The sequence below is a fragment of the Saccopteryx bilineata genome, chromosome 1 (assembly GCF_036850765.1).
Source record: "Saccopteryx bilineata isolate mSacBil1 chromosome 1, mSacBil1_pri_phased_curated, whole genome shotgun sequence".
NCBI classification, from domain to species: Eukaryota; Metazoa; Chordata; class Mammalia; order Chiroptera; family Emballonuridae; genus Saccopteryx; species Saccopteryx bilineata.
Genome location: NC_089490.1, coordinates 142,905,567 through 142,933,477, shown reverse-complemented (window position 1 = coordinate 142,933,477; position 27,911 = coordinate 142,905,567). Strand labels below are relative to the sequence as shown.

Genomic DNA, 27,911 nt, shown 5'->3' with positions numbered 1-27,911 from the left:
TTTCAAAGTCTCAGACACAAGCCCTGGCTGGTTGGCTCAGTGGTAGAGAGTCGGCCTGGTGTGCAGGAGTCCCGGGTTCGATTCCCGGCCAGGGCACACAGGAGAAGCGCCCATCTGCTTCTCCACCCCTTCCCCTCTCCTTCCTCTCTCTCTCTCTTTCCTCCTCCCGCAGCCAGGGCTCCACTGGAGCAAAGTTGGCCAGGGCGCTGGGGGTGGCTCTATGGCCTCTGCCTCAGGCGCTAGAATGGCTCTGGTTGCAACAGAGCAATGCCCCCTAGTGGGCATGCCGCGTGGATCCTGGTTGGGCGCATGCAGGAGTCTGACTGCCTCTCCGTTTCCAACTTTAGAAAAATACAAAATAAATAAATAATAAAAATAAAAAAACAAAGTGTCAGACACAGATGAACAGCAGTGGTAAGCCTTTCTCTACTGGGCAAGATGTGTCCTGACTTCCCACGAGCAGGAAAGCCAAGTCAAGCGTGCAGGCTGAGACCTCTCCTGTGGTGGGCATGTTGTCCGATCTTCTAAGCCCCTCCTTCCCAGCCAGGTATATGATTGGGGCTGGGGTAAAAGGGTTGGGGGTTGAGGAGGCCTCTTCTTTTCACACGCTGTGAAGTCATTCCCACTTTCCAGCCCTTGGCTGTTTAAGTGATAATGATGAGTTGAAAAACCATATGCAATATAAATGAGCAGCCAACAGAATCTCTTAAAAATCTCAGAAATGTTCAATAAACATTTGAAGAACGAGAAAATAAATAACATTGAAGAGAATCCAACAGCTCCCTTCTCCTTGTTACTGGAGTTCAGGGTGCATGTGTCTCCTGACAGGTCCCACATCATGAGGGCAGGCCAGTTCTCTCTAAAGGCTCCTGGCAGCGATGCACTCTTCCTTCCCCCAGTGTCCCTCACACCCTCGCTGGCCAGCTCCTGCCTCCAAGAGCCCTTGGACCTCAACCACTTCTCCATCCTGGCTCCTTTCCTGGAACAGCTGCCCAGAGCTGTTTCCTCTCCTCTGCACATAGGAGCTGCTTTACCAGCTGGCCAGAGCCTCTACCAGCCATGCCATATGAGCCAACAAGCTGGAAACTTGAGCTCATCCCCAGCTGGGCCTGGTTGGCCTGGTGGCCAATGGGAAAACCCAAGGCCTCCAAAGGCTCTGGGTAGAGGCAGCTTGATCCCAGCCCCAGGTGCCAGCCGATGCCAGCCTGTCCACTCGACAGAAAAACACACGCTGGCTGCCTGCCCTGGGGTGTTTCCAGAAGAGAAATTTAATCTAATTTACATACTTCTAGGTACATCAATAACCAAAATGTGGCCACTGAAAAAAGTTAAAAGATCGATAAGCTCCCGGTTTCTAGCCAGCCCAGGATTGCAAAATAAAAGGATCCACGTTCCTTATTCTCTACACAAAACGCATTTTTTAAAAAGTGAAAGGTCTAGGGAGCTATACATAGAAAGTAACAGTGAAAAGAGGGAGGATTGGGGTGGAGAAGGAGAGTCCCACCCCAACCCCTCCAGGGCCCGGAGCCCCCCAAGCTCTGGGGGGGCCTGGACATGGCAGGAGGCAGCTGTCAGCTCTGAGCTCTCCCCATCTGGGAAGGCCCCTCTGGGAGGGGGAGGCAGCCAACAAGGATGTCCGTGGCATTGTGGGCTCAGTGGGGGCTCCCAGGCCCTGTGGGCTCGCAGAGGGAGCATGTCCCCCCTGAGCAAGCACCGTGGCATGATGTGGTCATTTGACTCGGGAACTGGGGGGCTGGGGCAGATCCCAGGTCTCACGAGGTGTGTGCGTGCATGTGTGTGCGTGTATGTGTGTGTGTGTTTTTTGCGTTTGTGTGAGTGTGAGAGGATATTCATGGGGCAAGAGGGAACCAGGACAAGGGGTTCTTTGGGGTCTTTGCAAATGGCCACAGATAGCAAACAGAGCCCCGCCTGGCTGCGAGACATTGAAGAGCGGTGGCCTTCCTCCCTGACCAGATCACCTGCCACCAGGGACCTGGCCACTGCCCTGGCTGGATCGGGTGGGTGTGGCCTGAAGGAAGACACCCTGGGTTTGACCCCAGAGTCTTTGAGCTGGGGCAATGGGGGGTACCCCAGCTGTAGTGTGCCCGGCCTCCAAGGGTGCCGGTCTGAGGTTTTGGCTTGCTCCTTTGGGAACAGAAAAGAGAGGAGGAGGAGAGGGAGGGGACAGAGGTCGTGGCACAAGAGAAATCTGGAATGCTTTTGTGTTAAGGTGCCTCTGCCGCCACTGTCTGTGCTGATGCAGCCGGGGGCTCCTCAGGTGGGGGGTCTGCTTTGGAGAAATTCATCTCCAGGATATGACGCTGTAAGTGCCGCACCCACTCTTCCTGGATGGAGAGAGGTCCCTGGAATTCCACTTCACAGAACCTGTGTGGGGTCAGAGAGAGGGAGGAGTGGCCAGTGTCCTGGCTACACCCTAAGTGTCCAGCAAATCTGCTGCTGCTCAGTGTGGACAGAGCAAGCCCAGGACTTGAGGGGAGGGACCCCAGAAGCCAGATGTTCCCCAATGGACAACTACCTCTACCCATCATGGGGTATTGGCAGGGTCCCCTGGAGTTCCCATCTCTGTGCTCCAAGCTGTGTGCTGTCTCAAGTATGGGTATGGGGCCCTGGCCGGTTGGCTCAGCGGTGGAGCGTCGGCCTGGCATGCGGGGGACCCGGGTTCGATTTCCGGCCAGGGCACATAGGAGAGGCGCACATTTGCTTCTCCACCCCCACCCCCTCCTTCCTCTCTGTCTCTCTCTTCCCCTCCTGCAGTCAAGGCTCCATTGGAGCAAAAGATGGCCTGGGCGCTGGGGATGGCTCCTTGGCCTCTGCCCCAGGCGCTAGAGTGGCTCTGGTCACGGCAGGGCGACGCCCCGGAGGGGCAGAGCGTCGCCCCCTGGTGGGCAGAGCCTCGCCCCTGGTGGGCGTGCCGGGTGGATCCCGGTGGGGCACATGCGTGAGTCTGACTGTCTCTCCCCGTTTCCAGCTTCAGAAAAATACAAAAAAAAAAAGTATGGGTATGGGCCATCTGGCTTCCCAAGCACCTCCACCATCTGACTGTAAGCATGTGCTTTGGTTGGAGAAAGCAGAGAAGCAGATCCTGCCCCTCTAGGCTCTAGGACAGAAAGATGAAGCTGGGGAAAGGAGGGTCAGGCCCTAACAAGCACCTACCCTAGTCATGCACCCAACTCTCCAGCAGCTCCCAGCCCTCATGGCCCTAAGGGAGGTCTCACAGCACAGGAGTCCCAAACCCAAGCTTGTGGCTGAAGAGAATCCTACTTCTGACTTGGCCTGAGGTGGCCTTCTCACATCCCAGACTACCAGTTTCTGACATTCACCTAGACTTTGGTAAGAATGAACTAAGACCTATTTTTTTCTTAATCAGGCAGACACTTGTTGAGAGAGTTTACTGTATTCCAGGCACAGTCTGAGAGCTTTATAAACATTTAACTCTTAGTCTTCATAACAAATTAGGTAAGCCTATCAACTCTACTGTAGAGGCGGGAATATTGAAGCACAGAGCAGAAAGTCCTTGCCCAAGGTACAAGTGCTGAGCGTGCTGCTAAGTGTAAGGCCTCACTGGCTACAAAGCTCACGGTCCCAGCTGAATGCTCTGAGGCACCTTTGTCTGTGAGGGGCCTTTAGCCTGGGCCCAGCCCATCCCAGTGCATTGCTCCCTCTCCCGACCCCAAGCAGCCCGTCCTGTTCAGAGGCTCTGCGTGACCAAGCCCCAAGCAGATAGCCTCCTTCCTTCCCTCCCTCTCCCAGGAGCCTCATACCTGCACTTGAGGGTATAGATGTTGCCGACGAACTTAACCAGTGATGTCTGGGGGGGACGGGGCACCAGGGAGGGGACTGGCCGGACCCGGGGTGGGGGTTGCCGCACCTCCTCCAGCTTCTGCTGCAGGTCATTGGCCTCCTCATCCCCCCTGGATGAAGATGTATCTGCAGGACGGGCTTGTCGACGCTCAAATTCTATGGTGTGGGGAGGGGAGAGGGGTAGGAGATAAGCTGGAGGGCAAGGTCCCTGGGGAAGTACCTGCCTTCAGCAAATGATGGGAGTCTACTGTGGAGATTTGTAAGATGGGCCAGCTGGTGCCTGGATGCCACTGGCCTTGGTGACAGGTGGGATGGTGGATAGATAAGTGAATACAGGTTAGCAATTGAGGAAGTGACTCCAGGGCAGATGTACATCAGAAAACCCAGGGGGGGCAGCGGGTGGACCCCACTGGTGTCCATCACCCTCATGACCCCTTGCCCCCAACACTCACTGTTGATGTTCTGCCGCTGGTGCTCCTCAGCTTTCACAATGCTTGGGGGGCTGGCTGCCAAAGGCCGCTCACCACTGTCAGCTGCCCGGCCAACCTCTGGCCCTGGCTCACCCCCAGCACTGCGGCCCACCATGGACAGGCCCCCAGGTGCCAGCCCCAGGGGTGGCCGCTTGTCGCTTTCACGGCCATGGCCAGCACTGCGGAACTTCTTGGTGAAGGGGCGGCCACCCTGGATGTAGCTGCGGTAGGCGCCCACCTTCTGGGGCCGATGCTTGATCCACTCGCTCAGCGTCTCAATGGGCGAACCATTGACACACCACTCAGTCACGCCGAACTGCCGCAGGTGTGCCCGAGCATGGCTGGCCAGGGCCTTGCGGTTTTCGAAGTAAAGACCACACAGCTCACAGCAGGCCTCGGTGGCTGCAGGCAGAGGGGGTGCTGCTGAGCTCCAGTCCCAAGGGAGCAGGGTACCCAGAAGTTGCTGCCCAGATCAGGAGCCAGTCCCCGCCTCCCACTGGGGCCTCGACCCCTGCTGGGGGTAGGCATGCGTTCAGCAGTGCCCAGCCCTGCAGGCCCCGGCATATGCCCTCCCAAGACCCTTCCACCCACTGCTTACAGGAGTGGGAGGTCTTCTCATGGAGGGTCTTTGCCTTGAAGGGCAGTTCAGTCTGGATGTAGGTCTTGGCCTTGACCTCTGCAGGGAGGAGGCGGTCCTCCTGCAAGGGCCGCTTGGCTGCCACTGAGCCCAGGTAGGTGGTGGCTGAGGGCTTGGTACTGGTGATGGGTGCCAGACTGAGCTCGCGAGGTATCTGGGCCAGCCCAGCTCCTGGTTTGCCTGGCCGGCCAGCCATGGGCACCAGCGGCAGGAGGGGCTGCACGGGCCCAGGAGCTGCTGTGGGGGGCCCATCTTCAGCCAAGGCAGGGGCGAGGTCTCCAGCTGGGGGCTCCTTCTTGATGAGGCATGGCTTGGACTTCTTCTTAAGGATTTCCCGAAGTGTGTCGATGGGCGAACCATTGACAGACCACTCAGTCACACCCATCTGTCGCAGGTGTGAGCGTGCGTGGCTGGACAAGCCCTTGCGGTTCTCAAAGAACTCACCACAGAACTCACAACGGATGTCACGCACTGGCTCTGCCCGCGATGCTACACAGGATCAGGAAAGAGTGGAAGAAGAAATTGGCTACTGGCAGAAAGCCTCCAAACTCAAGGCCAATGTTAACTACCCTGCTGACCTGTTTGTACAGCCCCAGAGCCAAATGACCTACTCCCTTGTCTGCCTCCAAGGGCCTTTATTCTGTCACCTCAAAGTCTAGCTGGCTTCCAGATGACTCCCTGTGACATGGTAACGTATTAAGGAGCAAGCATTCCCTTGATCCTGGGCTCAGATGCCAGGGTGGCTGTGACTCCATGTGACGCTAGGTAAGCCACTTCCCCTTTGAGCCTCAGTTTCCCCCTCTGCAAGGAGATGAAAACTTCCACCTCCCCATGTTACTGGGATGGCCTAAAGCAGGAGCAGTTCAGAGCACGTGGCACCAAGCAGCATAAAATTACATAAACACTAAAGCCTAGGGCTGGGCCATCCTTAACTGCAGTAAGAATTCAGCCAACCTGGTAGTGCAAGAAGGAAGTCAGTAACAGGGACATTACAACTACTGCTTACACATAGCTTTTTTTTTTTGACAAAGACAGAGAGTCAGAGAAAAGAACGAAGGACTAGCAGGAAGGGAGACAGATGAGAAGCATCAATTTTGTCGCAGCACTCTAATTGTTCGTTGATTGCTTTCTTGTATGTGCCATGATGGGGGGGGGGAGGGTGCTACAGCTGAACCAGTGACCCCTTGCTCAAACCAGCGACCTTGGGCTTAAGCCAGCGACCATGGGGTCATGTCTACGATCCCCCTCTCAAGCCTGCAACCCCCCGCTCAAGCTGGTAAGCCCACACTAAAGGCGGATGAGCCTGCACTCAAGCCGAAGACCTCGGGGTTTTAAACCTGGGTCCTCTGTGTCTCAATCCAACGCTCTATCCACTACACCACTGCCTGGTCAGGCACACATAGCTTTTTTAAAGCTGGTACCGTATAAGCACTTCACACCACTTCAGAAACCATATGAGTAGGGACCGTGCTAATCTCTATCTTCCAAAAAGAGGAAACTTACAGGTCATATATTGCTAGCCAGTGGGGCAACTGAGATCCTAACTTGAACCTAACTCCAAATGTCAAGCACTTAGTGACCACAAATGTCAGAAACACAGTTTTTAGATGCTGACTTATGGTGGGTTATACTCTGCCCATGGCAGACATTACTAATTGAGCCCTGCAATCTTTCTCCTTCAGAATCTGGTTGGTAGCCACAAGCAACTGATTGAAGATGACATAAGAAATAGAATCTTTTTGCTGCCACTGAATGTATCAATGAAGGAGAATCAAGAAGCAGATAAGTTGGGGGTGAGCTTAGCAGGACTATACAGCTAGCCCCTTAACCTCTGGACCTGTGTATCCTCTCTTCCATTTCAACCCTGGCCCTCTGGGTACCCTGAGGGGAAGAGATAAGGAAATGCTCCCACCCGACTTGTGCTCCCTGGCTTGCCCCAGGGTAACACTTACACAGGTTCAGAGGGGCCAGGTCTTCCCGTGGTGTTGCCCAGGGACCCTCAGTGTGTGACTCCCCATGAAGGGCCCCCGGCAGCATCTCACGCTTGATCTCCACACGCATTTGTTCAGGTTTCAGCTTCTTGGTCAGGGAAGGTGCAGCCAGGCCCGAGAACATCTTTCGGGCCGTGGGAGGAGGAGAGGCAGTTGGTGAGTGGCCTAGGGGGCTGCCTGGTGGTGGTGGCAACTTTTTGGCCAGGGGTGAGAGGTGAAGTTCTGCAGGGCTGCGAGTTTCCAGCGAGCTGCCAGGACCTCCACTGCCCACTACCTTGGCCAGGGCTTTTGTGCTGGGTCCCAGTGGATTGGGTGGTCCGCCAGGCCGAGACTGGGTCCGTCTCTTGAGGATCTCACGCAGTGTGTCGATGGGCGAGCCGTTGACATACCATTCAGTTACGCCCATCTGCCGCAGGTGCGAGCGTGCATGGCTGGAAAGACCCTTTCGGTTTTCAAAGAACTCACCGCAGAACTCGCAGCGGATGTCGCGAGCTGGTTCCGGGCCTGAGGCTGCAGCAGGAGAGAGGGGCAGTTAGCAACATGGGCACCATCAGCATTGTCACCTGTGGGTCTCCTGGTCAGCTGGGTGTGGGCAGCCGCACGCCCACAGGCTGGGGTGGTGGTAGAGGGCAAGTGCAGACCAGGAAGCTGAGGATCAGGGTAGGGGTCAGATAGCCAGCAGGAGTAAGGGTAAGCTCCAGAGAGCCATGGGCCCTCGGTCCTGGCGCAGGACGGAACCAAGATTCCACAGCTCTGCGGGTACTGACAAGGAGTGGGGCAGGAGGACAAAAAGTGGCAGCCTAATTGCCATGTGCCTTCCAGACCAGGGACAACCATGGGCACCTTCTACACCAACAGGCAACACCCCACCCTTGGCCTTCATTCTCAAGGAAGGTCACAGTCATGGAGGTCAAAGGCCAAGAGGGAGGGCATAATAGCCAACTGCCAACAAGATCTCTGGGCTGAACCAGCCCACTGCCAAGGGCCCCTGTCTACTCCCTGCCCCAGCAGGGAGAGAGTGGGGAGAGGGCTGCGACCCCCCCCCCCGGGAGGGGCTCCAGGGCCCGCAGGGAGGAGGGGGCAGCTGAAGCGAGAACCTACAGAGGTTGAGAGGAGACGGCTCCACATCAGAGGCCCAGAAAATGCCGGCAGCTGCGGCGGCCGAGAGGTCCTGCTTCCCCCAGGGGTTGGCCATACCCGCAGCCTTCAACTTGGCTTTCTTGGCCGGCGGTGGGGGGGGGAGCAAAGAGAGGGCCGCAGAGGCGGGTGGAGGCCGCCCGAGCTGGGCCAGCACGCCGCGCCCGGGTGGGAGGCGATTCTGGACTCCGACCCTCCTGATGAGCCCGTGGAGCACGTCTATGGGGGATCCCTTGGCGTCCGGGTCGCTGACGCCCAGGTGGCGCAGGTGGGCGCGGGCGTGGCTGGACAGGCCCTTGCGGGTCTCAAACCAGGCACCGCACAGCTGGCAGTCCAGCTCTCTGCCCCCGTCACTATCTAAAGCTGCGGAGACAAAACACAGGGTGGGGGTTCACGGCCGCCACCTTGGCTGGCCCTGGGGAACTGAGGCAGGAGGGCCTGGTGTGATTCTCAGCTGCTCAGGCCATCCAGGGTCCAAGACTTATGCCGCAGATTGATTTTAAGAGGTTCTGGGAAGTGGGAAGTCCTGCTTCCTTCTTGTCTTTTAACATCAAAGTGAGTGTAGAGAGCTCAAAGATGTGGGGTAGAAGCAGTAGCCCAATTCCAGTGGTCTAATCTGATGCTCCCAGGCCTTCTTCCCTGGAACCCCAGCTATCGGAGCTGTGCAGGGTGGGCGGTAGGTACAAAGCAGGGCCCTGCCTGGCTGCCCAGCATCATGCAGCCAAGGGCACACCAGCTTACGGCCTGTTTCTGGAAGCACAGTAGACCATGGAAGCAGCTTCACTGGAACCTGAGGTGCCAACTGTGGTGCCCAATTGAGCAGGGGGCCAAGACTCTGGGCTCATCACCAGGCTCTAGGGGCTACCAATGTGTGGGAAGGCCTGACCTCCTTAGGGCCACCCCAGTGAATCCTGCTGTGTCTGAGGTTTTTTCCCACAGCCTACTTAGCTAAGACCACAGGCAGACTGAACCTGGCACAGTCAGTGGTGCCTCAGCATAGGACTGATGGCTGAGCATGTGAAGACAGGGCCAATCACAGGACCTCCTGTCAGGTGGACCACTTGTCTACCTGCAGGACCCAAGATGCTTCACAAGAACCCTTGTTCCCTTCACTGCCCCACCCCTCAGGCCCATATATGGCCAAAAGTTGCTCCTAAGTGGCAAGGGTGACTCTAGCTGGCTTAGCAACCATAGCCAAGCCTCTAGGGGAAAAATAACAAAGTACAGTGGGAGACAGATGATAATATATAGCTTGGCCAGCACAACAGGAGACACAGCACCATGACCAATAAATACTCTGACCCAAGATATAAGAGCTGTGGTCTCCATTTCCCCCACCCAGGACTCTATGGCCCAACCTGAGGCCCGCACCCTCCCAGTGCTGGCACCTCCCTCGGCTCCCAGGACCCACACTCACTGAGGTTCAGGGGCCCCTCATCGTCAGACTGAGGCCACTGTGCCTTTGGGGAGGCCGACCGGGGGCTCAGGGACAGCTGGGGGCTCTTGTCCTCAGGATTCTTGGGGATAGGGGAGCCTGCCAGGGTCAGTGGTGCCTTCTTGAGGAGTGGGGAGCTGGGCGGGTGAGCCAAGCCCTTGGCTGAGAAGCCAGGAGGCGACTTGATGGCCTTGTTGACAGCAGGGGCGTCCAGGGGCTTGGCCAGGGTAAGCAGACTCTGTCGGGGGGCCCCAGCGACCACCTCCTTTGGTGAGCTGGACTTCTTAGTCAGGCCTGGGGGCAACCCGAGGGGTGTGTCGGGCAGGCCCTTCTGCTTCACGAGCTCGTAGAGGAGGTCGATGGGGGCACCGCTGCTCTCGGACTCGGCCACACCCAGCTGCCGCAGGTGGGAGCGCGCGTGGCTGGACAGACCCTTGCGTGTCTCAAAGCAGGCACCGCAGACCTCGCAGGTGGTCAGGCTCTGGGCTGGAGGGTAAGAGAGAGGCCAGGAGAGCCAGCTGTGAAGCCCCATAGGGCCTTCTCTCCCATTTCTCTTCCCCTGGGGCCCCACTCACACAGGCTCTTTGCAAAGGTTTTGCTTCAGTCAAGCGCCCAGGATCCTTAAAATGAACTCAATGAGGCAGAAATTGGCCTGTCCAGTTTGCAAATAAGGAAACTGAGTCTCAGAGGATGGACGAGTTGTACCCAAGCACACACAGCAGGAGGAAGAGCCCTACTGTGGTTCGGCTGGTAAAATGCCTTTCAGATCTCCAATGTACCTATGTCCTGGCAACAGGTATTCACACAACCTGCCAGACATGCACTTAACACAGCTAAGCCCTGGTCACCCTATCCCACTCAACTCATGCCCCAAACCCTGGGTTGGAAGCCCCAGCCACAGTCCTTGTGGTTCCCTGCACACTCTTCTGCAGAGTCCTTGTCCCTGCTTGTCTGCTTCTTTGCCTCCCCACTTCCCAACTTCATGAAAAGGACCAGGTCTATTTTTCATCTCTCACACAGAGGTCCAGGACAGTACGTCACTACTCAATAATGACCTGAGAATCAACACAAAGACAAGGCAGTTTCATGAGGACGATCACATAGCTAACAAGGGTCAAAGTCAGTCAATGAACTGGGTCTGAGTATGAGATCTTGACAACTGTGCCCATTGCTTTTCCAGATGCCCCACCCTTGCCCAGTGAGGGTGAAGCTCAAGGCCAGGCAGCAGCAACTCAGTAAAGACAGCTGGTGGTGTTTCCTTGGTACTTTGGGGTACCAGAGAGAAATCTGTGGCCAACCAGGGGCCCCACATTAACCCCCAGGCCCAAGAGCTACCTGTGAGTGTGACCAGCCTGGCCAGCACCCCCACCCTGCCACCTGGGCCACTCACCCTTGAGGTCCGGCAGCTCTTGCTTGCTGCCATGAGGAACCTCTGCAGCTACTTTGCTGCTCAGCCGACTGGCCACCTGTTCCAGGGGCCCAGGAACAGACAAGCTCTTCTTGGGGAGCGGTGGGGAGCCCAAGTCCATAGCCACCATGGTGTTTTCCTCAGAACCCAGGCCTGTGAGGTTGGGAAGACAAGTGTTGCCTGGGCTGTCTACCCCCATAAGGACTGACGGCAGGAACATGGTGGTGGGAGGAGCTTTCTTCCTCATCCTTGGCTCCTGCACTCACTCTTGGAGGCAGCTTACCCTAAGGAAGTTGAGGCTCCATCCATAACCTCCAGAACCAGTATGACATAGGGATGTAAAGGCTGCCCACTGACAGCAGAGACTGAGAACAGCTTCCACCCCAGACTCTGAACACAGACAAGTCAGGAATGCAGTTTTAGTCTGAGATAAGACTTCCATCCTAGAAGATCTCAGAGAAAATCTTTCTTTGGACAGAACTGTGGTGGGGAACATCTTTCAGTCTTGGAGGGAAATGGGGGGTGATGGTCAGAAGAATTTGGTTAAGAGAAGGCCAGGGTCAAAGGCCAGAGAGGCAATGCTAGGCGAGGAGCCAAGGACAGAGAGGAGGCTCAAAGGTACTTGTGGGCAATCTCCAACTAGAGAAGACAGCTGCGGCTGGGGCTGCAGAGGCAACTGAGGGACCTCCGGCTGGGCTAATCACAAGCTGAGCTCTAAGTGCGGTAAGGTGAGAACGGGTATATGTATGTATGGAGACAGAAGGGGTGGGACTCACAGAACTTAGTATAAAGTTTGTGAAGCATCATCTATCAGGCCAGTTAGGTTTCCTTGGATTGGGTGTGCATGAAGGCAGGGAGTCAAAGGTGCATGTTCATGGTCTATTTTTTCAGAGAAAGAGGCCTGAGAGGCCTGTTGAGCCCTAGGATTAGTGCTTAGAGCATGGATGGACAGGGCTCTGAGGGTTAAGGACCGTGTGTCAAATGGAGCCCTGGAGGCACTCAGTCTATGATGGGGTGCCGGCGTGTCCCCTGCTCAGTTAGAGTCCTTCGGAAGCGAGAAGCCAGGAGGAGGGGGCCAGTGGGGCCGGGACACCAAGGACTTTGTTAAAGTCTCCCAGTGAAGTGAAGTGAAGTGAAGTGAAGTGGGCACGTCTGTCAGGTGGGACACGGACCTTGGAGTGGGTTTCCGCGCCGGGGAGACCGTAACTCTGGTGAAGGACGCTCCCGGGGCTCCAAGTGGAGCAAAGGGTATCTGTCAGATGGGGCAAGGGTCCCAGAGAGTGCCGGTGGAGTATTTCTGAAGCCCGGGACCCTGCGAGCAGCGACACGAGGGCCGGGACCCGCGCTACTGGAGGGCCTGGGGGGGAGGGGCAGTCCCAGAGACTGGACGGTGGGTGTCGGGGGTAGCAGGGGGCGGGCAGGACGCCGACTTTGCCCTCCCCTAACCCTCCCCGGCTCGGGTTCTTACCCGGCGCGGGCGCGGGCCCTGGCCCTGGCTCTGACTCGGCCTTGGGCCCGTCCCGAGGCGGCGGCGGAGGCGGAGGCGGCGGCGGGGGTGGGGTCGGCGGCAGCGGCGCGGGGAGGACCGCGGGGCCTGGACTCGGGGGGCTGGGCGGCGGCGCCCCCGCGGGCGCGCGCTCCCGGACACCCCCCGCGCGCGGCCCCGCCGCCGCCTTGCTCTCCGCTTTTGTCACTCGGCACTGGGCGGTGGAGGCGGCCATCTTGGCTCCGGCACACGCGGAGCGGCCGCCCCAGGCGGGAGCAGCCGAGCGCCGAGTACCGCCGCCAAACCCGCTCCGCTCCGTCCCGCCCCTTGGTGCGCGCCCAGGGCGACCAGCCAAACACCGAGCGCCGCGGCTCGCGGATGCACGCAAGTCGTGCTCCCAGCGGCGGCCAATGTCAGTGTCAGCCCGGACAGCTTTAGGGCTACGATGGAAATCCTCCCTCCACACGCATCCGCCTTAATAGCCGCCAGGTTGCCAGAGTCCCAACGAGCGGAACTAGGACCTGGAACCCTACACCATTCCCTTCCCTGGAAGCCTCCCATCCGGGTCTAGGATCCTGGAGGATCCCTGATTCCCAACCTCGAGGATCCTCCCAACATCATTCTGACCGCGCTGACCCGCAGTTCTGCAAAACTCCCCACACGGCCGGCACCACATTTTAAACACAACTCGCTTCTCTCTAACACTAAACTGATTTGCCCTCAGCTGTTACTTGACAGGTGGGTGGGGCCAGAATCTGACCGTTGCCCCGCCCCCAAGTTGGCACCCGCTCCTTACGACCCATATAGTGAAGGATGGGAGAGGCTTCTTAGGACAGCTTTGCAGGGACAATGCCCAGACCTAGCCATAATCTTGGCCATCCTTCCTCAAGGCAAGACCCCCAAGATCTTAACCATCTCTTAACCGCCCACCGCCCCTGAGCTGCCCCTCACCCTACTGAAAGACTGATCGTAGCTCCCCTTCTCAAGGACAAAGCCAGAGCAATGCTGGGCTGCTTCCTCATACTGTAATGGTTGGCCAGCCCCCTAGCACTAACTAGGAAGCTGACACATTGGTCTTGTGGTAGAAACAGTTTCGCCAGAACTCCTGGCTGGTAAGGGATGTGAACCTGGCATTCAGGCCTCTGACCTGCAAGCTGTACCTCCAATCCAATTCTGAGACACCACAAACCTAGCCAGGTATGTGAGCTGAATGCCCAAGGGGCAGTCTCCAGCAGAGGCAAGAAGCCTGAGGTCACGTCCCCACTCTGCCTTTCCCCAAAATGTGATCTCAACCCACTATTATACTCTCTCTGTGCCTCAGTAACCTTATAGCCCTCCCCACCCTTTTGCAGATCCTCAAATGCCCTTCACTGGTAAGGGGGCTTGCACATGGGACCAACCTATCCCAGAGTACAAGGTAGGTCCCTGGAAACTCCAGATAAGAGAAACAAAGAAGGAAGCCTCAGCCCAAAGCAGTCCAGGACAAACACCAACCCCCACCATATTCAGGTATCTTCTCCATTCCCCAAAGCCCACTTACTCCTCACTGCCTAGTTCTCTGTCTCAAGGTTCAGTAAAGGCTTCCAAAAAGTCAGGCTTTGTAAAGCCAGGTCCCTCCATGATGCCCAGCCTGAGTCCTCTTCAAAATATTACTTCTGCATTTCCCAAGCCATCTCACTAGAGAGACCACCAAATATGCTGTTCAGAAGTCTAGCTCTACTGCTTTGTGGCTATGGCAAAGCAGATGACCTAGTTTTCTTATCCATAAAACAGGAACATAACAACCCTTAGCCGCATGGAATTGCTTTGTGGCATATGTGTGATGAAACCTTAGTACTCAATTATGGGAGCGATTATCACTGCTGCTGGACAAATTAGGCACCATTGAAAATGTAGAGTGTAGATTCTAGATCTACACTGTCCAATAGGATCCGACTAACCCTGTATCTTTCAAGTGCTCAACAGCCATATATGACCAGTGGTGGCCTTATGTTACAAGCACAGATTTCCATCATCTCCGAAAGTTCTACCAAATGGCAGGCACCATTCTAGATAGAAGAGGTCATTAAGAGCAAGGATCTGAAGCCTGACCTGCCTGAAGTTTCAAATCCCAGATCTACCACTTCTAGCTGTGTGACCTTAGACAAGTTAATTAACCTCTCTGTGCCTCAGTTTCCTCATCTGTAAAGTGGGGCTCATTGTACCACCCTTATAGGGTTGTCATGAGGATGTACATGAGTTCATGTTTGTAAAGTGCTTAGAACAGTATCTGGCTCCTAGTAAGAGCTCAGTAAGCATATGTTAAAATCACAGGTAAGGCAGGGTGGAACTGGATCAAGGAGGAGCCCTGGGCCAGTCACAGTAAAACAAAAGTGACCTGTAAGTGGCAGGGTGGTTGTGAGGACAGTTGTCAACATTTTTTGTAGAGTAACTTTAAACTCTTTCAGGAAAGGGGAGTGGTTGCCCCCCTCCCATCCCTCTATCCCTCCAGGCTCCTGGAAAGGGTCAGGGCTCCACACCTGCCCACCTTCTCTCCCCTTACCATCTCCGTAGACTGGCCCAGGGTCCTCAGCCCAGGTGGGTGGGAAGGGCACTGTGAGAGGTAAGCGGGGCCTGCGGGAGGTCAGATAGACACCAGGCATCCCCCCAGGCTCACGGCCAAGGGGACTGAGGGGCTTCTCAGCAGCTGAGGTGGCCAGCAGCTCCTGTAGGATGTTGATGGGTGAGACGGTGAGCTCCCAGTTAGTGATGCCAAAGTCACGCAGGTGAGCCCGGGCATGGCTGGAAAGGCCAGCCCTTGTGTCGAAGCCAGCCCCGCAGAAGTCACAGCGCATCAGGCTGAAGGTGCCAGGGTCGAAGTTAGCCACTGTGGAGAAAGAGAACATGGACTGCCTGGGAGGGAAAGAGGAAGTGACTCTACAGTCCCAGCCCTTCTCTCTCCCAGGGCTGCTCATTCTCCAAGGATCACACACTTGGTGCTGTTCCTCACCTGGATGCCTCCCTTCCCCTTTGCCCATCAGGCTCCTGCCTATATCAGTTCCTGAGTGTCCTCCACACAGACTCCAAGAAGCCTCTCCTGATCTCCCAGGTTCCCCCCTCAACAGCTCATAGCATCAGGGACCCCACCCTCAAACACTTCTCCAATTGTCGACTTGCAATCATTTGGGTGAATGATCAATTAAGACCCTTCTTGTGTCTAGGGCTCATGTTTCCAGAACTTCCCCCACCACAGCCTTGGTCAGTCAACATCAGAACCACCTGGTTTTGTGGCTGTCCGCCCATGTACCTACCCCCAGTGCACATGCACACACACACTCTCAAACACCATACCAGCACCTCCCAAAGTGCTTTCCATGCCTGTCAGCATCAGAACCACCCGGGGAACTCATGTTGGAGAAAGACCTCTGGAATCAGAACCTTGGTGTCCAGGACTCTGCATACCTCACAGACAGCCCCAGGGATTCTGAAGCCACCTGGGTCCCACCACTGCTGGGCCACGAACTCCAGAAGAGCAGAGACTGCTGTTCCATTCACTTCTGTGGCCCCAAAGCCCAAAACAGTGGGGATCTCGCTCAGTAAATATTTGTCAGATGAAGAAACCAATGAAATCCCCTGCCTGGTGCTGACTCCTCTGCCTATATTCCTTCCTCCAGCCGCTGGAAGGGCAGGGGCATGGGGGTATCCCCACACCTCCACCGAGGTGCTTGCCTTTGCTGCGGCTCCCAGTTATTCCCAGAGGGGAGGAACTTCTTCCCAACTTCACCCAGCTTGGCACTATGGGAGGATTTAGAGTGAGGGTTGGTTGGTTCAGACTCAGCTGCCCAGCTGTGTGTCTCAGGGGCCTTGGAGGGAGGTGGGTGCTAGACTGAAGCCCCCCTACCTTTTTTCTTCTTTTTCTGGAAGGAGAACCTGCGTTCAATGGCCTTCACCTCCTCAGCGGAAATGAAATGCCGCACATTGTAGCTGACGCCCACACGGTTTAGGTGGCCCCGTACGTGGTTGGCCAGGCCAATGCCATTGTGGAAGCGATCAGGGCAGTAGGGACACTTCCGCTCCTCGTGCTTCAGCACCACTGCTGGGTCCCCATCCAGGATTTCATCCAGCCCCAGTGGGCTGCCCAGTGGTGCATCCAGGAGCAGGAAGTCCAGGGGGTGGGTGCCTCCCAGACCCAGCTCCTGGGGCTGCAGCTTCCGGGGCCCCCTGGTTGCTGCAGCCATGATCTGGGACCTTAGCACCAGCACGACTGGCACCATACTGAGGAGCTGCTGCTGTTGTGCAGGTGAGGCCTTGGCTGCCTGCAGGGCTTCTCGGAAAGTTCGCTTCAGCTCCAGGGCTGGCTCTGGGATGAAACCGGGGATGGCAAAGGGTGGTAAGCCCCCATTTTCAGGAAAAAAATCCATTTCTGAGGCCAGTTGTATGTTTTCCTCTTCCTCTTCATTCCAAGGATGCCTCTGGTCCCCCAGTTGGGCTGGGAGACCTTGAAGATGGACAGCATTTTTGCTTCTACTGGGCTGCAAGGAATAGAGGGTGGATGCTAGTGGTGAGGGAAAGGCTGGTCTTCCCAGGGGCCTCTGGGCCACGCTCTGCGGTAGTGGCTTTGATAGTGGGAAATCCCTTGTGCCCAGTTGCTGACAGCCTGGGCCAAAGGCCAGGCTGGGGTCGTATCCAGCAGGGTTCTTCCGCCATGTGGGGGCCAAGAGCGGCTCAGTGGTGCCAAAGTAGTCCTCAGCAGCTTCAGGGAAGTGGGCGTACACATCCTGGCTGGTGCCAGGCTGGCTGGCAGGATCCTCCTCAAAAGCCTCGCCATCCTCCTCCCAATGGGTATGGGCGTGCACAAGCCTCACATGTTCCCTGAGCAGGCTCTTGCTGGGTGCTGGGAAGCCACAGAAAATGCAAGCATTGAGGCCCGAGGAGGCTCCATAGGGCTGATAGCTGAGGGCAGTGGCATCGGGACTTGGGCTGCCACCCCCAAAGGGCTCTTTGGCAGCCTGGCCCGGTAACTCGTGCACATGCAGTTTGGCATGCTGCACAAAGGCTTTGGAGGAACTGGTGCCAAAGACGCACTTGGGGCACTGGAGCCGTGCCTCCCGGCCCTCATCACTTGGAATCCGCTTCAGCTTCTGGATTTCTTCGAGGATCTTCTCCCTAGAGGCCTGGTGCAGCTGCCGATGCTGCTCCAGGGCCTGGGGGTCAGCAAAGGCCCAGCCACACTCACTGCAGGTCAGTGGGGCCAAGTTAGCGGGAGGCTCCTGGCCTGGGACTTGGCGGTGCTGGTTCATGTGCTCCAGAAGGTGTTCCTTCTGCTTGAAATAGATGCTGCACTCCACGCATGGGAACACAGCTGGGTCATCATCCTCATCCTCATCTGGGCTGGCCACCCCCTCAGCCACTTCCTGCAGCAGCTCACACAGGTAGGGACCAGTCCTAACTGGGGGCAGCAGCGGCTGCAGTCGCTCCACAGATGCTTCCGAGTTCACTGTCCAGGTCTGAGTGGCCACTTCCATGGCTGACCTAGACAGGCACCACTCCACAGTTGGCTGGGCCAGACTCTCTAGGTCTGTCAAGTGCTCTCTAGTGCCCACTACCGCCAAGGTCTTCGTGGTGTCTTCTACAGGCACCAGCACTGTCCTGAAGGAAGTGAGAGGTGGCGGTGGGGGTGGCAGGTCCAGGGGTAGCCCTGCATCCTGGGGTGGGGACTGCTCATCTGCATCTTGGAGCCAGTTGAACCTGGGGTAGCCCTGGGGGGAATTCTCCAAGAGTTTTGTTTCACCCTGATGGTACAAGAACCTTCTAGAGCCCTTGAGCTCAGTGTGGGGCTTGACAGTTCTCACAATGACCGAGTCCTCGAACCTCTGCTCAGATGGGATGCCCTCCCCAGCTTCCTGAACCAGGGGGTGCTCCCAGGGCCCCCGGCCATCAGGGAGGCCAGGGAAGTGGCCCAGGAGATGGGGTGGTGGGGAGCCCGGCCGGAAGTCCAGGCTGCCTCCATCCCAGCAGCTGCAAAGAAGTGCCAATGGGGACAAGTTAGCCATGGGCCTCAGTTTCCCTTCCTTGGCAAGGGTAGAGGGTTCCTCCCAAGCAGTCTGAACCAGGCCCCCGAGACCCAGCCTGAGGGTGACTTCAGAGTGGCTAGGCATGTGGGTATGAGGGGGGAAGAAAGGGAAGTATTTGTGGACCCTTCTAGAGTTGTTAGACCAAAAGCCAGGTTCACCTCCCAAGATGCACTTGTGCATATAGCCTAGCCCTGTTTGTAGGGGAGTGTGTGGAAACCACACTGGGGTCACAAGGTGTGTCCCCAATTCTGGTGGCACAGTCAACTCTCATCTGTCCCCTGGGAAGGCCCAAGGCTTAGACCTACGCTCCAAGCTGCTTTTGTATTAGTCTTCCCCGAACTGAAGTGATATAGTGATTTAGTTTCACCTTTCCAGCACTTTTTTTTGGGGGGGGGAGGGATAGAGACAGAGAGAGAGTCAGGGAGAGGGATACACAGACAGGAAGAGAGAGAGATGAGAAGCATCAATTCTTCGTTTGCTCAAGCCGGATGAGCCTGCGCTCAAGCTGGATGAGCCTGCGCTCAAGCCGGTAACCTTGGAGTTTTGAACCTGGGTCCTCTGTGTCCCAGTCCGATGCTCTATCCACTGCGCCATCACCTGGTCAGGCTTTCCAGCACATTTGCTGAAACTCTGTGGCATGAATAGCTGCAGGGACATAACTCCCCTTGCCACTCTACCCCGATCCCGCATCTCCCTTCATAGAAGGGTAGAGTCAGGAGAGGTGCAAAGTTCCCACTCAGCCTCTGGCCCCAGTGACCCTGACCACCTTCAGGGGATGTGATGTCACCTCACTGAGCCTCAGTTTTCCAATCCTAAAAATGGGACAAGTCCAAAGAACCAGGAGCTTATATGCTCTTATGTAAGATCTAAGGAGCTTTCATATCCATAACAAGGAAAACTTAACATATGACAGATACTTATTTAAATGATCCCTACCACAGCCTTTCAGCAGGGGACCTTGACCACATGAAATGTAGTGTGAAGATGACATAACTTGGTTCTGGGGAAATGCTTTGTTTAGCTCAAAGCCTGGCTCCCATGATCAATGTGGGTTCTTACTGTAACTTCCTTCATTTCCAAGATCCTGCCTCCATAAGGGACTGTCGACCACACCAAGAGGCTGGTCAGAAATCATGGGGTCACCTCTCTAAGCTCCGCTGGTGACATAAGATACTAACAGGACCATTACCCAAGGGCTGTGGAAAAAAATCAGTGGGGTAACCCTGTGCCAAGAGCCCAGCATACAGTGAGCACTCAGCAACAGAGAGGTATTATTAATCCCCATAGGACTATTATTACATATTGGTATGCACCAAGCCTTTTAATAAAGGGTCATTGCCGTCAGCATTATTGTTGATTCCTGTTCCTACTCAACATCCTTTGGATCCTCAAGACAATTGTGAGATGCATCTTATGGACTTTACAGATGAGGAAACTGAGTCTCATAGAGGCCTGGCATCATTCTAAGGGCCAACTGGCACAGACAGGACTCCAAGGGTCCAACCTCCAGGTTCCTGCCCCTCTGGCTCTGCTCCTGGCAGGGATAATGAGAGTTGACTGTCTCTGTTCATCCCAGTCCTCCCCCAACCCCCTACACATGCCCAGAGGCTTGCCTGCTGGGAGCCACCTCCTCTTGCCTGGCTTCCTGATTCCCTCCGGTCCCCTTCTCACTCCCGGGGCTTCTCTCAGGCCTGGGCACATCCTGCTTGCCCCCCTGCCCTCCCTGAGGTCAGGGCCAGCATGGCACTCACCAGCTGCTGATCCGATGGGTGGCAGATGTGGCACAGGGGAGGGCTTCGCTGAGGCCGGGATGGGGCTGCCCATCTGCAACAGAGAGGGGAGACCCTGAGGGGCTGGGGTCCCCCTGGCTGGGACCCTTTGCACCTCAGCTCTGGGAGCCCTACTGGGCACCTTGTGAGGGCCCGGCTCCCCAACTCTCTCCCCTGAGAGGCCTTTGGCCTCTACATTCCTGAGCCCTGAAAGGGGTTTCCTTAAAGGAGTCCCCTTAGCTGTCCTGGGGGACATCAGCGACTTGCTGCCTTCAACTGTCCTCTTTGTCCCTGATGGGCATCCAGTGTGATTTTTTAAAGTCACACACTGGTAAAAACTCATCTGGCTCCTCATACCTATGATAAAAGCCATATCCCAACCACCACCTACAAGGGCCTATGAAGTCAGACCTCTGTAGGTCTCTCTCTAGCCTCACCTCCCTCTCTTCTCCCCTCACTCACTCCACCCCATTTTCTCCTGAAGACTTAAGCCCATCTAGTTCCTTCTGGCCATAGGGCCTTTGCATTGGTTATTTCCTCTGCCCCCAAGAGCCCTTCCCTAGCCACCTTCTAAAATGAGCTCCTATGATTTTCTGTCTTATCACCTATTTCATTTCTCTCTTAGCACTCTCTGAAACTGCCTAGTTCCTTCTCCGGATGGCTGCATGCCTGTGTCCCCTGCTAGCATGTAAGCTCCCCTAAGAGCAGGGACACTTTCAGCCTCATTCACTGCAGCATCTAGCACCTGGTATATAATAGGTGCTCAAGCAATCCTGGCCAGATGATGAGCGAGGAACTCTCTAGCCTGAGCTGCGATGTTCCCGTCACTGCCTTCCAGACCCCCTTCCAGGCCTACATCCTAGAATCAAATCCCCTCCTGGGACTCCTCACACAGATAGAGCCAACTCTCCATTATCCACCTGTGGAGCCGCCTGGCGCAACTACAGGGATCCTGGTCTGCACCTCCTCTGCCTGACATCCCTGCCTAACAAGGCGAGTGTGCCAACTGGGGTTCCTGCCAATGGCCTGGGCCAGGGTTAACACACTGGGGGAACTTGCACCCCATCCAGAGCCCAACAGATGCAATTGCTGGATTAGTATCAATTTGAAAAAGGGCCAGAAAGAGGACTGTGCCGGGGCTCATTCTTTTTCGAATCCCTCACCATCAAATTTTCCCAGGACAGTGAAAGCTGTCGGTCAGGAGCCAAAGAATTAAAAGTATGGGTGGGAATAGGTTCAGAGGTCACAAAGTTGTGGTCACTGCCTGAAGGTCTTTCTGCTGAGCCTGAGAGAAGGTCTGTAACTCTTGCCGGGTGGCCTCTGGAAGGTGAAAATGCTAATGAGGTATAGAGATTCATTGTCCAGAGCAGTTTATCACCCTTGATGCTGTTGATATTTGGCACCAATTATTCTTTGGTGAGGGCTTGCCCTATGCACGGTAGGATGCTGAACAGTGTCTCTGGTCTCCACCCCCACCCCTGCAGTTATGACAACAAAAATATCTCCAGATATGGCCAAAATGTCCCTGCGGGCAGGGTTATCCCTTGTTTGAGAACCTTTGCTGAGATAGATGAGGAGCAGAGCCAGGCCAGAGGTATGCGTGGATGCAAGGGCTGGTGTCAGAGTGGGAGGGTGGGGTAAATGGGGTGTTGGAGACAGTGCGGTGGTTGGGAAAGCCAGACCTGAACCAGCCAAGGGAGCAAGACTACAAGCATCAGAGGTGTAAGCTTCTTGGGATGGGGCAACCAGTTCACCGGCAACAGGCCCCAGCACAGTCACAAATCTCAGGGTCTGGGCGTCCTGCTTCTCAGATTCTGGGACCTCAAGCTCCTGAGATTCCGGGCGTCCCAGATTTGATGATTCTGCAATTGCTGTTGTCTAAGAATGAATGCCATGAGCCAGGGGGCCGCATTGGCCTCTTTGAGCAGCTCCAGTAAGGTTCCTATTTTTAGTGGCAGTGACTTTGAAGGAAGGAGGCCAAACAGAGCCCCATATCTGGGATACCCAGGGGCTAGGAGCTAGGAGCTCACCCAGTCAGTAGGGATCCAGCAGTCCCTATGGGTCAGATGAGGCACCCAGGATGCAGCCCTTGGCAGTGGCCATGCCAAAGGGTCCTCATGGACTCCCACCTTCTGGAATCCCCAAGAAGTTTGAAAATGAGAGAAGGAACACAAGAAGAGTGTCTGTGAGCAGCTTGAACCCCTAGCCAGACAGCATGGAAGAGTGGCCAAGAATCTGAACTTTGGAGTCAGACTGATCCTAGTTTAAGATTCAGCAGTGACTGGAAGGGCATGCCTTTCCTATTCCAAGCCTCTGTATGTGGGAATAGCCACCGACCCTCTCTCACATTGCAGGTCACCTGTGCTAAGGAGATCACAGTAAATGTTCCATCCACAGAGGCAGCAGTAGTAGGAAAGGGAGGAGCTAGGAGTGCCCTAGGGGCTTGACATCCCAGGTTGGGAGCTGGAAGCTGGCCCCAGAACCTTAAGCCCCAGTTCACTCCATGTTCTGATTTCCTCTCCAGCCTGAGGCTCCACAAGGGTAGACATGTTGTTTGTCCCTGGCTCCCTGGTCCCAATGTCAGTATGCATCAAACTCTTCACCAATCTGTATGGACCATGTTAGCCCCCCAAAACTTGGCTGTACCTGGGAGGCCAACCAGAAAGGCCAAATATTGGGGGGTACTCTCAGGGAAGTTGTGGGGGATCCAGGGCAACAGCCATACTAAAGGACAGAGGAGGCAGTGGACACATTCATGTCCAGGCAGGTAAATTTGGAGGTGGCCATTCCAGGGGTACCCTTTGGGGATTCTGAGGGCTTGGGGTGGCTGAGGGAGGGCCCAGGCTTCGGGGTGAAAGCAGCAGCCCCAGAAACTATTCCTATTTATAGACATCACAAGACTCCTAGGGCAGGTGCCTGTGCCAGGGAAGGGGGATAAAGCAGGGCAAGAGGGCAGTAGGGGGTGGGGCAATGCCATGTCCGAAGCCCAGTCCCTCCTCCAACCTCCAGGCCAAGACCTCACTTCAAGCCATCCCCACCCATGCCGCCATTTGTTCAGGGATGCCACTAGGGGCGGGCCTGGAACCCCCCAGCAGCCACATCCTCCTTCCCCCCAGGCACATGCACTGGACCTTGGTTGATTCCCTGGGGGAAATGAGGACACACCTACCTACTTACCTGCGGCTTTTGCCAGGTAGGGAAGAAGCACCCAATTTCTCAGAACCAGACCCAGAAAGGACCCCAGGACCCCAGAGCATGGCTTCCATAGTCAAGGTCTTGGGTCTTCTCTGCAGGGAAGTTGTGGAGGCACTGTGACCTGGGACAGGGTCCTACCTCTCTCTCAGCCTCAGTTACTAAGGGTGTGGAAAAGGGGATTGCTAAGGTTCCCTGAGCTCTGATATCCTTGCCATCCCCCTGTATAACACCTTCAGGGGCCACCAGTCATCTCCATGCCAGTGCATGCATGGAGCCTGCTGTCTAATTCGCTGTCCCTCATCTTTGACTCCTGCATGTCCCCCAGACTTGGCCAGACAGGACTTCCCCCATTGCACCCCTAGCAACCGAATCATAACACCTGGTGGCTGGTTTGCCTTCCTGATCCCAGATGGCAGGGTCCATGAGGGCAGGAATACCCCAGTGCCCAGCGCAGGAAGGTGCTCTATAAACATCTAAGCATGATGTATGTTGCTAAGGGTGAGTGAGGGAGATCAAGATAATGCCTTAATGAAGCGTGGGGTTAAGGATGAAGGCTGTTAAGCCAGGTTACTGACTAACTTTATGACCTTGAGCAACTTAAACCCTCTGGGTGTGTTTCTCCATCTCTAACATGGGATAATAACCAAAGCTACCCATAGGGTTCTTGAGAATGCCATGAGGGGATCATGTAAAGGGCTTGGCAATTGGGTGCTTGCAGATTTCTGGAAACCAAGGCCTTTAGGGCAGGCCAAGGAAATGAAGGGAGATGTGTCTGGTGCATCAGCCTGTGCCACCACTCTCCAGCCATCCCAGGATCCTGGCTGGTCCTTGAACATGCCAATCTTCTCCTCACCACAGGGTCTTTGCACTGGCCATCCCTCCATATGGTTTGCCCTTCCCACCATTCATTCCATGTTCAACTCAAATTCCACCCCTTCAGAAAGGCTTTGCCAGGTCTCTCTACCAGCCACAGGTCTGGCAATCTATTGAATACCTTCACAACATCTGTCACTACTTGCCCTTATTTATTTGGTTATTGTCTGTCTCCTCTACTAGAATGTCAGGCCCCAAGGGCAGGAACTTGTCTCTTGTTTATGGCTGTATCCCCAGCCTAGAAGAGAGACTGGCACATAATAGATGCTGAGTATTTAATGAATAACAAATCTTGAGGTGGGGACAGTGTGAGATTCCCTTTTGCTGGGTAAACTGAAGCACAAAGGGCTGGCTGTCATCCCTAACTAACCAATCTCTCTCCAGCCACTAGAGGTTACAAGCTGTTCTGGCTTATGGCCTGGGGTAGAACTCACCAAGACAGTGCAGCAGGAGAGGGCGAGGATAGATTGCTGGGCAGTGTAACCCTGGGGAACAAGTGGGTTGGGGCAGGAAGTTTGGGGTTCTAAACTGGGCACCTGGACCCAATCAGTATGCTCAGAGGAGGGAGCCAGGCTGATTTGAGTTCCAAGTCCCAGCTCCTTGGCACCCACTGTGTGGCTTTGGTCAGGTCATTGGCTCATAGGGCCTCTATTTTAACAACTGTAAAATGGAAAACTAAGCAGAGTGCAAAGAGAAGGCTCTGGACCCAAGCAGAATCTGAATCCCACCTCAGTCCCTGCTGGGCTGGATGACCTGGCCCACTCTGAGCCTTGGGACCCAGGGCCAAAGGGCCCACTCTCTTACCAGAAATGTCACCTCTGCCATCCAGAATGTCTCGGGGGCCCTCCTTGGTGATAGATAGGTAATGGGTGGGCCGCAAGATGCCACCATCCCCCTCAGCTGCCTCAGCCCCACCTTCGATGTCCTCCCTTGGTGCCGGGCCAGGCAGTCTCTCAGGGCCTCGAGGATGGTCTGGAGCAGCCAGGCCGCCTGCCAGGGGGCCATCCATGGATGCTCTCTGCTTGACTCCACTCAGCTTCCGGGCTGGCTCAGTGAGGCATTGTAGGTCTGGTGGTAAAGAGACAGGTGCTTAGCAGGGGTTGGAAAGGGATTTTCCCTCAGTTTCTCCTTCCTTGAAGCCCCAGTTCTCACCCTTGCAGCCTACTACCTCAGTTTACCTCCTGGCCCAGGTGAGCTAAATAAATGGTGCTGAGGCTTTATCCCCATACAGTGTACAGAGAACACTTCTCTCTATACAGATCCTGTGCTGCCCCAGTTTACCCATTTTATACATGTACACTCAGCTACCTTTTTTCCCAGCATTAATCCGATTACTTCTCACAGATGCCTTCCTTTTGCACTTTCGTCAGTTGTGCCCTCACTTCCATGCACACATATACCCTATGTCCATGCCTTGGCATGCATGTCCGCCACTTCTACACTCTGATCTTATACCTGTCGAAAGTCCTCCCATTATTACCTCTGCACTTTTTCCACACTCCAACCCTCCCCCACATAATCGTAGGATTCTCCAGCATCAATACCTTCACCCTCACAACAGCCTCAAGTGACCCCAGATTAACCCCTTTGCTTTCCCCCAACATTACCCCTCATGCACACCCAGCCTGGGTTAATCCATCCCACCCTCCCAAGATCTCTCTAGTCTCAGGCAATAGGGACGGATGGGGCTCCTGGTCCAGAAATGAGGACCCTGAGGAGGCTGTGAGGGTGGGGGCTGTCCTCTACACCTATAAATACCTTCAAGGTAACGGCGGAAAGTGAAGGGCAGGAATGAGGCGCCCTCCCTGGGGAGGTGGTGGGGAGGCCAGGCCCAGGCAACTGGGGCGGGGCCGGGGCTCCAGGCCTGGCTGCAGGCGCTGCCCTGGGGGCCTAGGGGCTCCCACGGGGCCCGTCCGTGGACTGGCAGTCGTGGCGAGGGTCCCTGTCCAGGCCTGGAGGAAGCACCTGCGGGTGCCCACCGGGTGGGCAATGCCGACCGGGAACCGGCGGGACCGCAACTTCCAAGCACTTTGGCAGCGTGGGGAAGGGGGCTCCTGCCTGGACGGCCCCCAGGAGTCACAAGGGTGGGAGTGGCGCCGCGCTAGCGCACCCCTCGGGGGACCAAGGTCCAGGAGCTGCGCCCTCCGCCCGTGCATCTCGGGGTGGGAGACCCCGCGGGACGCGCGGAGGTGGGGGGAACACCTGCCTCAAGACCCCCGCTCCTCCCCCCACCTGCGCGGCCCCGCCCCCGGACAGGCCCCGCCCCGACGGCCCCGCCCCCTCCCCCGCTACAGGGGGTCCCAACTGGCCCGGCCCGGCCGGGCCTCCCCTCCCCGCTTCGACTCCGCCCCGCCCGCGGGCTCCCCAGGCCAGACCGGGCCTCACCGGGGAGGTGCGGCCGCCAGCCAGGCGCCGGGGTTGGGAACTCTCCTCTTTGGTGCAGCCGTCGCTGCCGCTACCGCCGCTGCCGCTACTGGTGCCGGTGCCGCGGCCTCCGCAGCTGCCGCTGCCTCCACCGCTCGGGGGACATTGTCCCTTTAAATCGCTCCCCCCCGCCGCCCCGCCCCCCCGGCGCGCCGCCGTGACCTAAGCGCGACAGCCCTGCCGCGCCGCCATGATGAGGAGGTCCGGGGCGCCCCCCCCCCCCCCCTTATCCCCCCCCCACTCCGCCCCAGCGGCGCCCCGGAGGGGGTGCGGTCAGCGTGAGCGCGCCATGTTGGGAGTGGCTTGGTGGGTCACCCTTAAAGGAACTCTCAGCCTGAAAGTCCAAGGAGAGGCTCTATTACCATGACAACACTCTTGTCCTCCTGTCCCCAATGGCTCTTCATCACTCCACTGGTTCGTCCAATGCTATGCTCACTAACAGAACCAGAAGAATGGGAAGGGGGCAGAGAAGTTCCCCTATGGGTCACTCATAGATCATTGAGGACTCCACCTAGCCAGTCCTTAGCCTTTAGTCCCTAATCAGCTACCTTCCAACCACAAGCTCACTCCCACCATCCTCATTATCCACACGGGACTTCAGCACCTCCATGCCCCCAGAGCCGGCCCTAGGTTTGCACGGCTAAGCCTGCCTTTTCCACTCAAATCCAAGAGTTGCAGACTCCAGGACTAACCTCATCATACACACAGAATAGGTCTGTTGCCTTCTCCCAGCCACCACCCATCCACATATTCAACCACCCATTATCTTCCCACCCATTCATCCACACATTCAATTGATCAACCACATATCTACCCATCCAATCAACTAACCACCTATCCCTCCACCTCTCCAACGTCTACCTATTCATCTAGCCAGACACCCACTCAAACCATCCAGCCACCAACCATCTAACCTACTCATCCATCCACCACTCAACCAACATCTGATCCCATTAGCCAGCTAGTCACCCTCCCAAATCCCCACACTCATTCACCCATCTGAACATCCACTCAACTCACCCATCCATGTCCAGTCTACCTGTTCATCCATCCACCATCCAAGTAAATACCTACTGATCTATACAACACCACCCTTCCCTAGACAGAATCTTTCACCCAATTACCGGAACAGCCATCAATCATCAATTACATATTAACTTGTTTGTCTCCTCCACTGGTGTGTAAGTTTCTTTAGAACAGGAGTCCTAATT

The 27,911-nt window shown here is 56.1% G+C and overlaps 1 protein-coding gene and 1 long non-coding RNA gene across 11 annotated transcripts; one reads left to right on the top strand and one right to left on the bottom strand.

The window, feature by feature from the left end:
• Window positions 1–1,245: 1,245 nt before the first annotated feature.
• WIZ (WIZ zinc finger) lies at window positions 1,246–27,743 on the bottom strand. 10 transcript variants are annotated; one of them, XM_066271170.1, is made up of 13 exons: window positions 27,721–27,743; window positions 25,081–25,344; window positions 20,191–20,263; window positions 16,267–18,383; window positions 14,929–15,252; window positions 10,883–11,053; window positions 9,475–9,978; window positions 8,022–8,420; window positions 6,882–7,430; window positions 4,891–5,418; window positions 4,275–4,694; window positions 3,783–3,978; window positions 1,246–2,385 (listed from the first exon to the last, which is right to left on the bottom strand). In XM_066271170.1, exons 1-13 carry the CDS (start codon window positions 27,722–27,724, stop codon window positions 2,226–2,228), a joined length of 5,709 nt encoding a protein of 1,902 aa, XP_066127267.1. In that variant the 5' UTR covers window positions 27,725–27,743; the 3' UTR covers window positions 1,246–2,225. The 10 variants fall into 10 exon arrangements, with proteins under 10 accessions (XP_066127267.1, XP_066127275.1, XP_066127282.1 ...); XM_066271178.1 differs by lacking the exon at window positions 27,721–27,743 and adding an exon at window positions 26,662–26,805; XM_066271185.1 differs by lacking the exon at window positions 27,721–27,743 and adding an exon at window positions 26,035–26,496.
• LOC136332038 (uncharacterized) lies at window positions 11,536–15,392 on the top strand. Its single transcript, XR_010730581.1, has 3 exons — window positions 11,536–11,628; window positions 13,739–13,895; window positions 15,331–15,392. It is a non-coding gene; the product is annotated as an uncharacterized lncRNA (long non-coding RNA).
• Window positions 27,744–27,911: the final 168 nt, after the last annotated feature.

Bases quoted from the DNA above. Each gene is read 5' to 3' on its own strand.
- WIZ (XM_066271170.1), bottom strand. The intron at 9,979-10,882 runs GTGAGTGGCCCA...CTTACCCTCCAG, and splicing joins AGAGCTGCCGGACCTCAAGG to CCCAGAGCCTGACCACCTGC. The intron at 2,386-3,782 runs GTATGAGGCTCC...GACCCCACACAG, and splicing joins ATCTATACCCTCAAGTGCAG to GTTCTGTGAAGTGGAATTCC.